Raw genomic sequence first — 15685 nt, forward strand, 5'->3', positions numbered from 1 at the left:
AAGTGCAGCAAAAGGGGCAGGAGGCCTGCATGGGTGAGCAAGGAGCTCTTGGCCAAATTCAGACGAAAGAAGAAAGTACACAGACTGTGGAAGAGGGGACAGGCTACTTGGGAGAATTATAGGAATGCAGTCAGAGTACATAGACATGCGGCAAGGAAGGCTAAAGCCCAGCTGGAATTGAGTCTGGCAAGGGATGTCAAGGACAACAGGAAGGGCTTCTTCAAATACATCAGCAGCAAGAGGAGGACTAGGGAAAATGTGGGCCCCTGAATGGGGCGGGGACCCTGGTGACAAGGGATACAGGGAAGGCAGAATTATTGAGTGTCGCCTTTGCTTCAGTCTTCACTGCTAAGGGCAGCCCTTGTGAATCCTGCAGCCTGGACGTGAGGGAGAAAGTCTGGAGAAGGGAAGACTTCCCTTTGGTTGAGGAGGATAGGACTAGAGACCTTCTGGGCAGGCTAGACATCCACAAATCCATGGGCCCGGATGGGATGCACCCACGGGTACTGAGGGAGCTGGCGGATGTTGTTGCCAGGCCGCTCTCCATCATCTTTGAAAGATCCTGGAGAACTGGAGAGGTGCCTGAGGACAGTGAGCCAGTGTCACTACAGTCTTCAAAAAGGGCAAGGAGGACCCAGGCCACTATAGGCTGGTCAGCCTCACCTCCATCCCTGGAAAGGGGATGGAACAGCTCATTCTGCATGTCATCTCCAGGCATATGGAGGAGGAGAAGGTGGTGATCAGGAGCAGCCAGCATGGATTCACCAAGGGGAAATCCTGCTTAACCAATCTGATCGCCTTCTAGGATGGAATGACTGGCTAGGTAGATGAGGGCAGAGCAGTGGACATTGTGTACCTTAACTTCAGCAAGGCTTTGGACACTGTCTCCCATAACATCCTCCTAGAGAAGCTCAGCAAGTGTGGGTTAGACAAGTGGACAATGAGGTGGATTGAGAACTGGCTGAAAGGCAGAGCTCAGAGGGTTGTAATCAGTGGTGTGGAGTCTAGCTGGAGGCCTGTGGCTAGTGGCATCCCCCAGGGCTCAGTACTGGGCCCCATCCTGTTCAACTTCTTCATCAATGACCTGGATGAGGGGACAGAGTGCCTCCTCAGCAAGTTTGCTGATGATACCAAGCTGGAGGAGTGGCTGACACACCTGAGGGCTGTGCTGCCATTCAGAGAGACCTGGACAGGCTGGAGAGCTGGGCAGAGAAGAACCTGCTGAGGTTCAACAAGGGCAAGTGCAGGGTCCTGCACCTAGGGAAAAATAACAACAGGCACCAGTACAAGCTGGGGGCTGACCTGCTGGAGAGCAGCTCTGCAGAGAAGGACCTGGGAGTGCTGGTGGGTGACAGACTGACCGTGAGCCAGCAATGTGCCCTTGTGGCCAAGAAAGCCAATGGTCTCCTGGGGTGCATTAGGAAGACTGCTGCCAGCAGGTGGAGGGAGGTAATCCTGCCCCTCTACTCAGCCCAGGGGAGGCCTCATCTCGAGTCCTGTGTCCAGTCCTGGGCTCCCCAGTACAAGAAAGACCTGGAACTAATGGAAAGAGTCCAGCGTAGGGCTACAAGGATGATCAGAGGGCTGGAGCATCTGCTCTACGAGGAACAGCTGTGAGAGCTGGGCCTCTTCAGCCTGGGGAAGAGATCTTATCAATATGTACAAGTACCTGAGGGGAGGGTGTCAAGGGGACAGGGACAAACTCTTTTCAGTTGTCCCATGTGACAGGACAAGAGGCAATGGGCAGAAACTGAAGCACAGGAAGTTCCACCTGACCGTGAGGGGGAATTTCTTCCCTGTGAGAGTGACGGAGCCCTGGACCAGGTTGCCCAGAGAGGTTGTGGAGTCTCCTTCTCTGGAGATCTTCAAGACCCGCCTGGATGCAGCCCTGTCTAACATGCTCTAGGTGACCCAGCTGAGCAGGGGAGTTGGACTAGATGATCTCCAGAGGTCCCTTGCAACCTCACTGATTCTATGATTCTATCAAAATGAAATTTGATAAAGAGATGTGCAAGGTATTGCACTTATGGGGAACAAATACACACACACGAAATGTAGAATAATTGTTTAGACAGAAATACTGTAGGATTTATGTTTGAGTTATGGTGGCTCATTAACTATAATGTTTGGCTACCACAGAAATGAAAAATTCTATTCTGCAATGTTTTAACAGGGGTGAAGTACGCATGAGATGGTAGGTAACTATTCCTTTCTACCTGGCTACAGTAAAGCCTCAGCTGAAGAACTTGGTTCAATTTTGGACATACCTTAAGAGAAATCCAGATGAACTGGAAAGAGCATAAAGAAGAGAAGCAATAATACACAAAATTTTTAGAGATCATAACCAGTAAGAAATGTTTTAAGGAATACACAGAACTTGAGGGGATGATGCCAGGATATAGTATGATGTTATGAAGAGAATGGTGTTCAATTATTCAATGTTCCCTTTGGTAAGGACATACATAAAATCAACTTCGCTGTCAGTAAAGAAAATTTAGGTTAGATACGAATTAAAAAATTTATAATTATGAATGCAGTTAAATAATGGACCGGATTTTCTTGGGAGACTCCAAAATCTTCTTCACTTTTTTTTTTTTTCTTTTTAAGGATAGACTAGAAAAACATTGATGCTCTTTCAGACTTGCTATTTGAATTTAATTTTCTACTTACTTAGAAAACTAATACTTTCAGAACTAGAAACCTATATGGAGGACTAGAAACTTAGAAACAGTCAATGTTTTCAGGATCCATAATATAATGCAGTAAAATTCACTAATATCAACACTAAGACTTTGAATACTACATCTTCCAACCAAACCAAAGGGAGCTCATAAAATACCCATAATATTAATGCACTGAGTCCATTCTATGGCTTTTTAATGTAAGGTCACTCCACTTCATCTCTCACTCCCCGTACACTAAATCCTGTACGTTATATTGATGATCCTCGTTCATTCCCAACAGCGTAGTTAAGACTGTATCACAAAGGCACCATAAGTAATTTAAAACAATTGGCTGACTCTGCTGAGCATAAAAGACAAGGCCTGAGCATCTGTGCTGTATTTTACAGGATGAACTAGTCTTTCCCTTGAGAATGGAGTTCTTTCAGGCAAAAGCTAAGGTCACCTGCAAGATAATGTCTGCCAGCACCGTGCTTAGCTTGGGAAGAACTATCTGAGTTCTCAGCTCCATCTCCTTAAACTTTAAAGACAAAAATATGAGCAGCTGTAATGGATGCAACCAAACCCCTTGGGTGTAGTTTGCCTCTATCATATATAAAATACACTGTAATTATCTGCCTCATAGCACATGTTTCAGTCCATAAATAATTCATACTCTTGGCAAGATATACTACACACTACAAATATGCATTCAGAAAACCAGAGAGTAAACTCTTACATTCTCTCACATTCACATTCATTCATTCTTCTCTGTTGCACACACACATGTGCACACTCACACACACAGACTTCAGACAAGCCTAGGCTTACATACTGAGTGTGAGATTCGTAACACTGCCTTCTGTTCTGCCTACCAGCTTGACAAGGCAAGCGTCTCACGTTCAGTAACTTTGTGCTGGATGCTCTCTCCAACTCAGTGTGTCTGTGAGCAAGAGCAGCACCGAGCCCAGTAACAACACAAGGACTCTGTAAGAAGCCAGGAAACTGTTTAAAGAACATGTCAAGGCTAATGGTTTGTGAATAAGTAGCTATGGGAGAACAGGATGCTGTCTGAGCACAAAAAAGAAAAACCATGTCACAGGGTGAGCCTTGCTCTGGTATATGGACTGCCTGTGTATAAGATCAGAAAGTGCTCAGTGGGACAGAGGTACAGTGTACTTAGCTGAAAATAGATAGAGGAACCAAGACTAGTGTAGAATAACACATCTTAGAAAATATGTCAAGTAAGCAATATATAATGCTGCCTCATTTACATGAGAGTGTTCATGTAATATGGAAGATCCAAAACTTCCAACAGAAGCACCAAGAAGTAACTCAAGAAGAGGTAAGGACTAAACATTCTTCAATCTAACTACGCTTCACTTCAGAATATCTCCTTTTTGCATTATAGATAGACATTTGAGGATGCAGGGTCATCCAAGGACATATTTTATACAACTCAACTATGCATAAAATGCTGCTGTCACAGTTTTACAAACCATCTTCCATTCTGTCAATAATTGTCATTTGCCTCACAAACATAAGTTTTAAAATTGTGTAATATGTTTCTTTAGCTCTGTGATGTGCTTTGGGATCAAGAAGCACTGCACGGTGCTTCAGTAAACTACTAATCAATATTGAATACATTCAGCATTTATTCATTTGCAGTTACAAATTATACATTGATACCACATGTATGGTACATACCGAATCAAACTAATATCTAGTTAGTATTTCCCAAATACCAGCCTCAAAACATTTGCAGCCCAAAACTATGGAAAATCATTTTAGGATGTAACAAGAACATGAAATATATCTCTTCCTTAAGTAGAAGCTGTTTTCAAAAACTGGGGGATTGACTCCTTGAGAGCAATTATAATGTTGGCCAAAAGAAAAGAAAAGAATAGAAAACCTCAAACTTTGCAGCAAGGTTTTCATTGTGGGCAGAATCTGTCAAAATATATACTATGTAGTTGTAATGTCTGATGCTTCAGCAGTTCCCAAAGAGAGGGCCTGCACCCATCTCATAGTCAGTATAGTTCTACCTGTGCTTTGATCTGAATGACACATAGCCTATCATGTGCATCAAATAACCAGAATATAGATATACAACTGAATGCATCTTTGCAATGACTAGCTATGCACAGATGCTCCAGCCTAGCCTAATGCACATATAACCACATATTACTCAATCAAGCACATATATTAACATGTAATTTACAGGTAACTTGAAAAAAAGAAGGTAAAGAGTAGGTTACAGACCAGACTTACTCTGATGGGCTAGATCCAGCTCACAAAAGATAGCTGTGGCACTTCAATTCAATGCATTGTAGCATACATACTAAACTTGAACAAACTAAGTGGTGTCTTCCCTGAAATGCTCCAAAAGACTTTGATGTACACTGATATATAAAAATACAGAGCTGTACAGGACCACTGCTTTATCTGCAAACACTGAAACCCTCAGCATCAACCCAACAGCAAGGAAAATCTGCTCTAACATGACGTAATGTTGTAATTCACAAGAATTCAGTGAAAAAAGTTAACCAAAGAAATACAAGGCTAATTTAAAAAGACAACCGAGAAACAAAGCAAAACAGTAAAAAGGTATTTTCGTGGCTCACCTTGCCAGTGATGTTTGTAATCACACATACGTGACAGGGCAATCATCATGGCACAATAGAGAGGCAGAATTGCTGCACAAAGCCGCCAGCTCTTCCCCCGGCCATTTTCAGTGAAGCAGTGCAACTTTCCAGCTAAGTAGAAGGTGGTAAATCCAAGGCCTGAAAATGCAACTGATAAAGAAAAACTTAGAATTACTGTGCTTTGTCATTAATGCCCTGTATGGTACTATCCCTTTAGTCTGGACAACAGGATCCCTCTACTGCAGAAAAGTCCTGATCTTTACAGAGTGATTTTGGGAGCTAGGTTAAACTGGTAAGTCCTATGCACAAAATTTGATGGAGTTTCATAACTTGAATGATGATTCCCATTTAACCAGATAAATCATGCTGTTATAACTTACTACTTTAAAGGGATATAATATACTTCCTAGACAGAGAGAGGTTTCCCCCCCCCCCTTTTTTTTAAGCAATCACGTTCTTACAAACCTTAAAAATACCCACAATATTCTGGAGTCTGATTGAGAAAAGGTAATCTCCCACCAGAGCCATGGTGTGTATATGTTCTCCTCATCAGTGGCATTAACTGTGTAACAATACAAGTAATCCAGGCAAGTAAAGCAAAGCATATCTATTTCCTTCTCGCAGATACTCAGCTTTCATCTACCATATCTGCAAATACAGTGGTATCCCTAGATGTTCTGTCTTTTCAATAGGAATTGAATTTTCTCTTTTGCCTTTAACAATTGACTTTTTTCCTCTTAGGTGGGGGGGGGGGGGAGTGGAAGTGGCTGCAGAAAGAATGCCTGATATTCTTTTCACATTTTCACATCAAAATAAACAGAAAAAATTTTACCTTGAGGCACATAAGCCTTTTCATGCTTAACCTTCAGCATGTCTTTCCTGCTTTGAGATCTATTCTAAAACCTTCAACATGGAAAAAGATTCAGTCCATATTACTACTGCATTACATTTAAATGATATTTTTAGGTTCCATTAACCTGTTTAGACTGCACTTGCTGAACTGGCAGTGATGACAGAACCCAGACACTAAATTTTTGTACTGAATCTTTTTTCACTTGCAGCTGTTCACATTTCAGACAAATTTTTTTAAACATGAATTTTTTCAACATTTAAACACTTCTTTTCCTGTAAGAAAATTAGTGCTGATGCTATCGCTCTGTGAAAGACATCTTCCATTTTCTCCACAAAATTCTCATATTCAGTTCTGCTGTGGACTGTCGAGACCAAAATGGAACATAAATCACAGACAGCAAAATCGCAAATACTTATCCCAATATTTGAAATCCTTTACCTGACTACCTTTATACTTTTAACCTTTGTAATAAATAGGCACTTCTATGAAAGGTAATAGGTCACATTCATAAAACCAAAATTCTCTAGTCCTGCTATCAGTGCATCTAATGGTAAAATTGCCATCAGTGCAGGGCCAGACACGCAACTTTTTTCTAATCTCATGCCAAGGCCTTCAAATGCCCTTCTCCTCATACTCCAAAACACTAAATGTGATAAAGTAATTACTTTGTGTTCTGCAGAAGAATCTGTGGGATGGTCTATTTTAGCTGACAGCACAGTAGAGTAGTTTTTTAAGTTTATACTATACCGCTATTTGAAGGCAATTGCTGAAGATCTGCATTTCACCTTTAAACGTACAAATAAATTACTTCTTTTGATTGGATGCGGCACAGCAAGATAGACGGCATCAAACTGGTATAGCAGGTATTTTCTTTCCTAGTAGCTTTTCAAGCAGTGTTGATTCTCTATTTTTTTTTATTGTCAGAAGACAGTGGGAGGCAGATGTTAAAACATAGGTGGCTCAAACAATCCTAAGTAAAGATTTCTTGCAGACTGAGTTACTTCTCTTGTGTACAGATCTTTGAGAGTCATATAAAATTGCTTTGCCTTTCAGACAGTCTATCGGACAAAAAAAAAATATTTTCTTCTGCATTTCTATGTCATGATATTCTGGAAATGAGTATACTTTCCTAAAAGTAGCATCTCTAATATAGAGACAGGCTGTGAGATGTACCTTCAGAGCACTAAGCTATAATCACCATGGAAAAGATTCCTGATATGTCAGGATACAATCCTGACAACATACCTCAGAAACTTGGAATACCTCCCCTCACCCCCTTTCAAATATTCTTTACAATTCTTATGACCTAGCATAGACTGATAAACTTAAAACAACAAACGAATATCTCTTCCACCTTCTAGTGGAGATTTTCTCTTATGCATCTTGTGTTTGTTAGTTTAGCCGCTGGAATATAATAAAAGATGACACTGTTCTCTTTTGCACTTTTCATGTTGCGCTGGGTAATTTTTGTGCTCATCTTTTGTATCAGAGAGAGGCAAGTCATTAAACAGCTAATTTGTGGCTCACAACACACACTCACTTCTGTGTGAGCCGATGTACAGTTGACATTCTGCAGGCCTTTGGAACTAGAAACACATATAAAGTTATCTGAGATTGCAGGAGCAGGACTCGTACCATGCCATCTTCCAGCCGTGAAACTGGAGTGAGCAAAACCAAGTTTGTCATGGATACCCAATATCAAGCCCAATCCTAAACTGAATCCTTTCAATACATCCCCTCAAAATATTAGTTCTCTTTTCACACTTCCATCTTCTCTCCTAGGTACCTTTTTTTTTAATCTTTACAAAAAGATAAACTGAAATCTGACCATAATATTTCCAAACAGAAGCACAAAGCACTTTGTGACTTCATTCTCACAAGACTTACAATGTCTAGCCAGAAACATTTAAATCTGATACTGACTTTCCTAAATCAACTATCTGAACTGTCCAGTGTTATCCTCCTATATTAACACACTTTCATGTTGCTGATATACAATGTGCCTAGACCGTAGTGAAGTCTTCAGCTCACATATGCCCTTATTTAGAATTATTACCAATTCCAATGCAGAACTTTCACACTCTTTCCCCTTCCTCCTCTCCCACCAACCCCCCCCCCCAGAAAAACAGAAAACATAATTTGCATATCATTCTGAATAGTAACATGTTTTATCTGAGCAAAAACATGCAAGAGAAATTCATGAGCTTCTTACAGGATGAGGTCCTAAAAACAATAATTGAAATACATTCCTATGTTAATGTTCATAGCTTTATATTTTATATATGCTATGGGAATATAAAACTCCTCTGATATACAGAAAAACAGAATTTTTTGTTAATATATCAATATTTGCATGTTACATGAAATGCAAGAAAATCTTTTCTTCATGCATCTGTACAAGTGCTTGTTCCTTAAATTCTTTAATCTTCAAAACTGAGCTTTCATATTCACAGTTCAAGTACAGCAAAGCTGAACTGCAAAAGCAGTGAAACGTATATAACAACAGTACCCAGTGAAATAAAAACATACTGCATTGCATTGCAATGCCATAATTTAGCTCCTAATTAACAAAAGACAAACTTTTTTTTTTTTAAGATAACATCATCACTTTTTTTTGAGGTGGGGCTTTGGGCTGAGCTCTTCCTCGATATTTATCACTTACAAAAGATTCTGTTGTCACTGGAGGATTCTCTGACTAGATAGATCAGCAATTAAAAAATTTGCTTTAATGTAGCTTTCTTAAAAAGGCCTCTCATTGGTAAGAGACATTTTAAATTTTTAAATGTAAACAGACCTTCAAGTTGAACTGAAATAACTTATTCTGGATTTGAACAGGCAAAGTGCACAAATTATATGAAACAATTGCTGCATATTCAAATTGCTGACTGGTAACTTTTTTTTCCTCCACACTGATCTACACTATAAACACAGTCTGTCAAAACAGATACTTTAAAGATATAAAACAGCCTACAAGGATACTATTAGCCAAGGTAGCTATGCTGAACTGGTAAAAATCTTTAGATTTTCATGATTTCTGGACTTGTTGCTAAGTGTCTATGGAGGTTTTTAAAAACTTTATTTTTAATTATAAAAATCCTCTTTGTGGACCTGGATTTTTTAGAAGACTTACCTGCATGGTAATCAATTGGTAAAACAGTTAGAGATGTAACTGGACCGATTCCATAAATTGACAGAGTTAAAAATTACTGGCTCTGGCATGCTAAAAGCGAGATGGGGGATAAAAGTATAGAGTAAAACCAATTTACATCACTGGACAAAGTTCAAGATGTATCTAACTTAAATAACATAAGCAAGTCCACATTCCAGTTCAGGAACTTTGCCTTCTATCTTCAATTCTGTTCTATCCCATTAAGGCAAAACCTCCAGAACCACATCTGTATTGTCCTGGAGATAGATGGCAGAAGCCTACAGATAAAGGATCACTTATTCAAATGTATGGTGGGCAATGGCAGCAGATCTAGCTAACTGGGTCTAATATGTAAACCTTACATATTTTAAAAAAATTACTTCTCCATAATTTTGTTTTTTTCAGAATCTGCAACTTTTCCAGGAAAAGGTGCTCATGAAAGAATACAGAGAGTTCAGCAGGATCTATATTTGCAGAAGACACAAAGGCAGCTTTTGTCTTAGATGGTTGGTGTGTACCTGGAAACTGAAGGTGAGGAAGAAAAGATTTACTCGTAAGCACCATTCCAGCGGGAATTACACCTCATGCACAATGGAAAAGTAATATAATGATGCTCTAGCTTTCGGCTATGAAACTAATATTCTGCAGAGTGGCTTTCATTGCAATATTGCAAGACTGATTTTCCTCAGCCTGGATTGTGCACATCCAGAACAGAGCTCTTTGCCCCACAGTCCCAGTGTGCGCACAACCAGCAGCAGAGAAGAACATGAAATTAAGAGCTGAATGCTCTGGGTTGTGGTAATACACATTACAAACGTAACTATGTATTCTGAAACAACTCAACTGCTGTGCACTCCATGTAGGCTACTTCTTTGCTTGATGACTATACGTTGAAGATACAGTCAGTAAGTAACATTAAGAAAATCATTTCACTCTGCAAGAAAGCCTGGGCCTATAGGTGATACTTACATTCAAGAATTAGCCAGTCAGTACAATATACTTCAGTAGACTTTTTTTTTTTTTTTTTTTTTCTGGCCTAAGCTAGAGTCAATAGCTTATTGAATCACAGAGAAAATGTACACATGCACAGGCAGGTCACATGCTCTAATATATTACATATGTAGCTAAAACTGCTTAATGTCATAATAAAATAGCTAATGTTCTGCATAAGAGGACAGATTCCAATCAATCAGTAAAAGCAATGTCCTTCACCTATACAAATACTCCTACTAAGCTGGTTTGTTCCCAGATCATAAGAAATTAATATTCTGATTATATAAAGAAGACAAGGAGCAAAATGAAATCCCAACCAACTCTCGTAAGAAACACTGGCACAAACAAAAATGAAAAAAATCAGCCTCCTTTGAAGAGCCACATGTTCTGTAAGGACTTGATAAAACATTGTAGATTTTGTGTACCTATTGAAATACAGAATATGGAATATTGGCATTGTAGCAGCTCTGAGAGCCTTAGCTGAGATAGGGTTGCCATCATGCTAACTTTTATGCAAATACACAGACAGAACACTATCTCACAAAGCTTAGAAATTAAAAATAAAAAGAGTGGGGAGACAAAGTGGAGTTGCAGAGAGCTAAAGGGATTTGCCCAACCAAGGATGAAACCCAGCTTGTGGGAGGCCAGGATCAGGGCCCTAACTCGAGGCTCATGCTGCCTCAGCGTTCTCCCTCGGCACTCAGAAAGGTATCACTGAACTGTTTATCAAATACCTGCTTATCAGATGAATTCCCTATTCGCATTTGCAGAATGAAACTTGAATAGCAGTTGCGCACAGGATCAATTGATTTTAAGTCACTCCTTTAAGCTGGCCCAGATCACAAAGCATACCGGGATTTCACTGCACATAACACTGCTTGTTTTGTTTGCTGGATAAAGACTGTTCAAAAGTTCACAGAGCTGGCAGCCAGAAGGGACCTTTTAGTCTGTCCTTCAATATATCGTAGCATTAAGTAACATCCAGTTAGCACCAGAATGCGTGTTTGAATAAAGCACACTTTTCAGAGAAATAACCTAAGATGCTTAAAGGAAGAGAATTCCACTATGTGCTTTCCTTTAATATCTCAGATATATGAAGGTTTGTAACACCAACCAGTTAGAAATTCTAATTGACAAAAACAAATTTAAAGAGTAAACCACCCTCACCATGGACCACCTTCACCTGAGGTTCTGATTTGGTAAAACATTTACTACAGGAGGAGAAAGATAAACATGAGCGCTTGGGCAGAAATTCAAACGGCCTTCACAGAACAGGTCTTGCTCCTGCTTCACAATAATCATATAGGTGAAGAACTGATGCAAACATTGCTACAAGCATTTTGTCTATTTGCTGAATTTTGGATACAGAGTAACCATACAGCCCCTTTAAAAAAATATGGCATGACTGAGCTCCTGGAAGAACATGTCAAACATACAAACAAGCCAATCCAAACCAAATATTCTCCTCGCAGTTTTCTGATTTAGATTGTTCTGTTTTTCTCTCTATTCAGTAAACTAGAGACAGGAATTTAATTTGAAATGACTGTGTATGGCTCTGCAACACGCATTTCTGTTAGGGACAAAGTGGATAACGGAAGAGAGTGAGAGCAAGTCTGTCACACTCTTGCAGGCTTCTACTCTGCCATAAAACACTAAAGTGCACCTAAAATGACAGCTAAACACAGATGTTGTGTTTCAGCCTAACAGTGCAAGAAAAAACATATTTACCTCTTGTTAGTTGTATAGGAGGGTGATCATCTGTTGCTGCAACTAGCTTCTTTGCTGGCACAATGAAAGCAAGGTGTAAAAAAAAATGCCAAAGGTGACAAAATGTCTATGATTTGATCAATGTCACCAGCCAAACAATGATTTGTCATTCAAAATTGATGTTTTCAAGGCAGTAAGAAATACTGCTAGTAGAATATCATTCTTTAAAGGCCATCACTTAGGAATGTTTAATATTTAGCATTCAGGGCTAACATTCATATGTCTTCTAGATGTTGCTGGCTATCATGGCTGGAGGTGAGAGGTTACAGACATTAAGTGTTGATAAATAACTATGAACCCCAGACGTGTTGCCAAAAAAAACCTCAAAATGAGAAGATTTCCTCTAGAATTTTGTATCAATTGATGTCAGTACATACAACAAAAACAGAGGAATAATTAAAAATGTAGTGACAATTTTAAGAGACCATGATCATCTTTTGAATTTCCATAGGTAAGCTGCAAAGATCTATGCACAGGTGAAACTGAAAGGAAGTATCTGAGTATGTTTGTTTAATGTCACAGCAATGCCACAAGCGAAGCCCTTCAGAGAAAAAGAAAGTCTGGGTGAATTCTTCCCCAAAAGTTCATGTTCCAAGTTCTCATCCTGCAACTGGATCAAAGCACGCAGAACCTTGCCTCCACAGAGCACTCCAGTGGGGTGATGGCATTCTGTAAGCCTTGCAGATCTGGGTCTTGGTAACCCATAGACCGTAGAAGATGAGAGAGTGGGAAAAAAGCAACTGAACAGGTTTTCTCTATTTAATTGGATGCTTGTAGACTTCTGTGTCTACAAAATGCTGTTTTGATCTGTAAATCCTAATGTTTTAGAAACTATCAACATGAGTGCCTTTCACCTTGTTTTGTGTACGTGGGGTATCTGGAACTGCTAATTGGAAGGCACATTTTTAAACTACATCATAATGGTATTTAAGGCATATCAGAAAGAGCTCCTTTTAGACATTATTGGAATATAAAAAGTCCTATTAGACTTAATCTTTCAATCTATCATTCTCCTAAGAGAAAATGTTCATGGAAGAAGTAAAGAAGATGACAGTGTCTAAAAATGCTGTAGACTCCATCTTGACATCTGATTCTCCCTGACTGGAAGTTCTAGGTGGGTTTGAAAAGCTACCTGTATGGACCAAACCTATTACCAAATTAAAATGCATGAAGTGAGAAACTAAAGCCCCCAAAATATTCATTTTCAAATGTAACTGCCTTTGCAAGTGCTTTCTGAAAATCAAACTACCCTATAAGGATCATCATCTAAAGTTTTAATGGATGCTTGGTAAGCATGGTAATACACTAAGACATTTAAGACTCTCTTACACTAAGCAGTTTTTAAGCTGAAAAAAAAAACCCTCAACATATCTAAGTGGCAACACATTATGAAACTGCAAAACAACCATTTACAAATGGTCTGTGTAACAATCAGAGAAAATGATCTATCTCTTCATCTGTAATGCTTTATACGCACAATGATTGCTGTATATTTTCCAAATTCAAACAGCTACTATTCATCACTGGAACTGCACGCAGCCTACTGCAATTTTAGCTGGTGCGACTGGTGAATGTTTTCGGTTTCACAATGTTCAAAGACTGAAATATTTATCTTTCCTGAAGGAAAAAGTGTGACACCAAATAGTTACATAAATTTTAATGCTGAAATGCAATTCAGAGAGTATTTTATAGAAATACAATTCCCAGAGAATGTTTTGAGCTTATTATCACAGGCAAAAGATTTTTCATTTTTTCATTTTTTCTTTTTTCCTCCAAGTGTGATAGTCAACCATATTCCCTTTGGCTTAGCTTTATTTACTTGTTTTCACAAAAAACAAAGACAGACAATTCAGCAGAGGTGATATTAGAAGAAATCAGAAAATACACCTGTATGCAAGTATTTGGGAAACAAAAAGAAGGTATCAGACACAGGATTATGTCAAGACAAGTACAGATCTGTATTATCAGAAAGATAAGTAATCAGAATATCTAGTCATTAGGTTGCTTTTGCAGGACAGTTATAATTAATTCATGTGAATCCCTTTTGTTTCATTTGCCATACTTCAAGCACCTTACAAAACACCTCATTACACCAAAAATATCTAATATGGTCTCATGGAGTGTCTCACTGCAACTGAAAAAAGGAGAACTAATTACTTTTGAATTGTTCGGTTAACAATGTCTTTTACAAGAAATCCCAAAGGTGAATTTGTTCCATGGCCTGCTTTGCCACTGCAGATCACAGAAACCTAGGAGAAATCCCCTTTCTCTGAGAATCCAGTAAAGACAAGCCTAAAGTGTCTCAGATTCCAGAGTTACTGTGGAGTGAAAGGGATAAGCACGTGGGCATTAATCAAAGAAGCCTTAGCATTAATATAAGTTATGACAGACCATCTTGTAAACTCAGCCCTGATTATGCAACTAGATCAGACTAAAAAGACATCTCTCTCTATAACGTATGTCTTTTACTCTCACTCACTGTCAAAATCTCCATGCTTCACAATTACATTTGGTGAAATTAAGTGCAAACAATTAATCTATATCAGGTTTAAATGCAGAACAGAAAGACATTAGAATGCAACTAGTCCTTGAACAACCCCATAGTGCGGCTACTCTGGTGTAACTCCCGACTAATGCAGTATGCTCGCTACGGCACCAGGAATAGCAAGTGTTGGCTCAATATTTCTGTTAGATTGTATCTGCATCCCTTTGCCAAATAAAAATCTGATAATATGTCTCTAGTTTCTCAAGAAAAAAGTCTAGTAATACTGAGATCAAGAATTGCCAGATTAATTCAAACAGGCCAATACTAATTAAACAGCTATTACCTTGTCAATTATCTATAGCCAGAGAGTAATTTTCTCTTTCTGTTCGACTTTAGCACAAACACAGTACCTATATAAAGATTTAGATCAGTTCTCCAAATCTAGTATAACTGGCAGTAATCCAGTGCAAGTGGCAGTACAGATTTTGTGATGTTTTAAATCACCTGAGGAGCCACCTTGAAGCAGTGCCCAGCTACAGCAGTATGGATTATGTAGATCTTTGCTTCCTATTCATGCAGGGAGACCTAGCATGAAGAAAAACATTAATTATTCCCGTTGCCCTGCAAAGTGCAAAGAAATAAAGACTGCCCTATGCACTACAAAACCATTTGGAGGAGGCACTTACCACCAGGGATTTTGTGTGAAGGAAAAGGGTGTGGGTAAAATAGGTAAGTGATCTGAAGCCTTCTTCAATCCCACCTTATGTGACAAAGTGACCTGGGAAAACACCAAGAGGAAAGCAGCTGCCCAGCTACACTACACTTTCACTGAATTCAGCCCTGAGCTTCATACACAGAAAATCTTAAATAACTCTCTTGAGATGATCAGGGACTGGCAAGTGGATATGTTAATTTCAGATTAATTCCAGATCCTCTGAAGACAGGAAAAGCAAAGTTGCCATCCATTCTGGAGTACACTGTAGAACTGAGAAAAATATCTTTAACAATGTAAAAACCACACACTTTTTTTTTTTTTTTTTTTTTTTTTGAGTAGAAAAAAACAGAAAGGCTTTCAGAAGTTTCCTTGAGATTTATATACATAATCTGAATCTCAAACAGACTAGCAGGAGGAGA

The 15685-nt window shown here is 39.1% G+C and overlaps 1 protein-coding gene across 1 annotated transcript in view; it reads right to left on the reverse strand.

Moving 5' to 3' along the window:
* Nucleotides 1–15685, reverse strand: part of PLPP4 (phospholipid phosphatase 4) — a 72933-nt gene that overhangs the window by 8618 nt on the left and 48630 nt on the right. The window contains exon 6 of the mRNA XM_062579984.1: nt 5285–5455. Within this exon, the coding sequence (XP_062435968.1) occupies nt 5285–5455 (171 nt within the window). The remainder of the gene's footprint in view (nt 1–5284; nt 5456–15685) is intronic.

This window comes from Rhea pennata, chromosome 7 (assembly GCF_028389875.1).
Source record: "Rhea pennata isolate bPtePen1 chromosome 7, bPtePen1.pri, whole genome shotgun sequence".
Taxonomy (NCBI): Eukaryota; Metazoa; Chordata; class Aves; order Rheiformes; family Rheidae; genus Rhea; species Rhea pennata.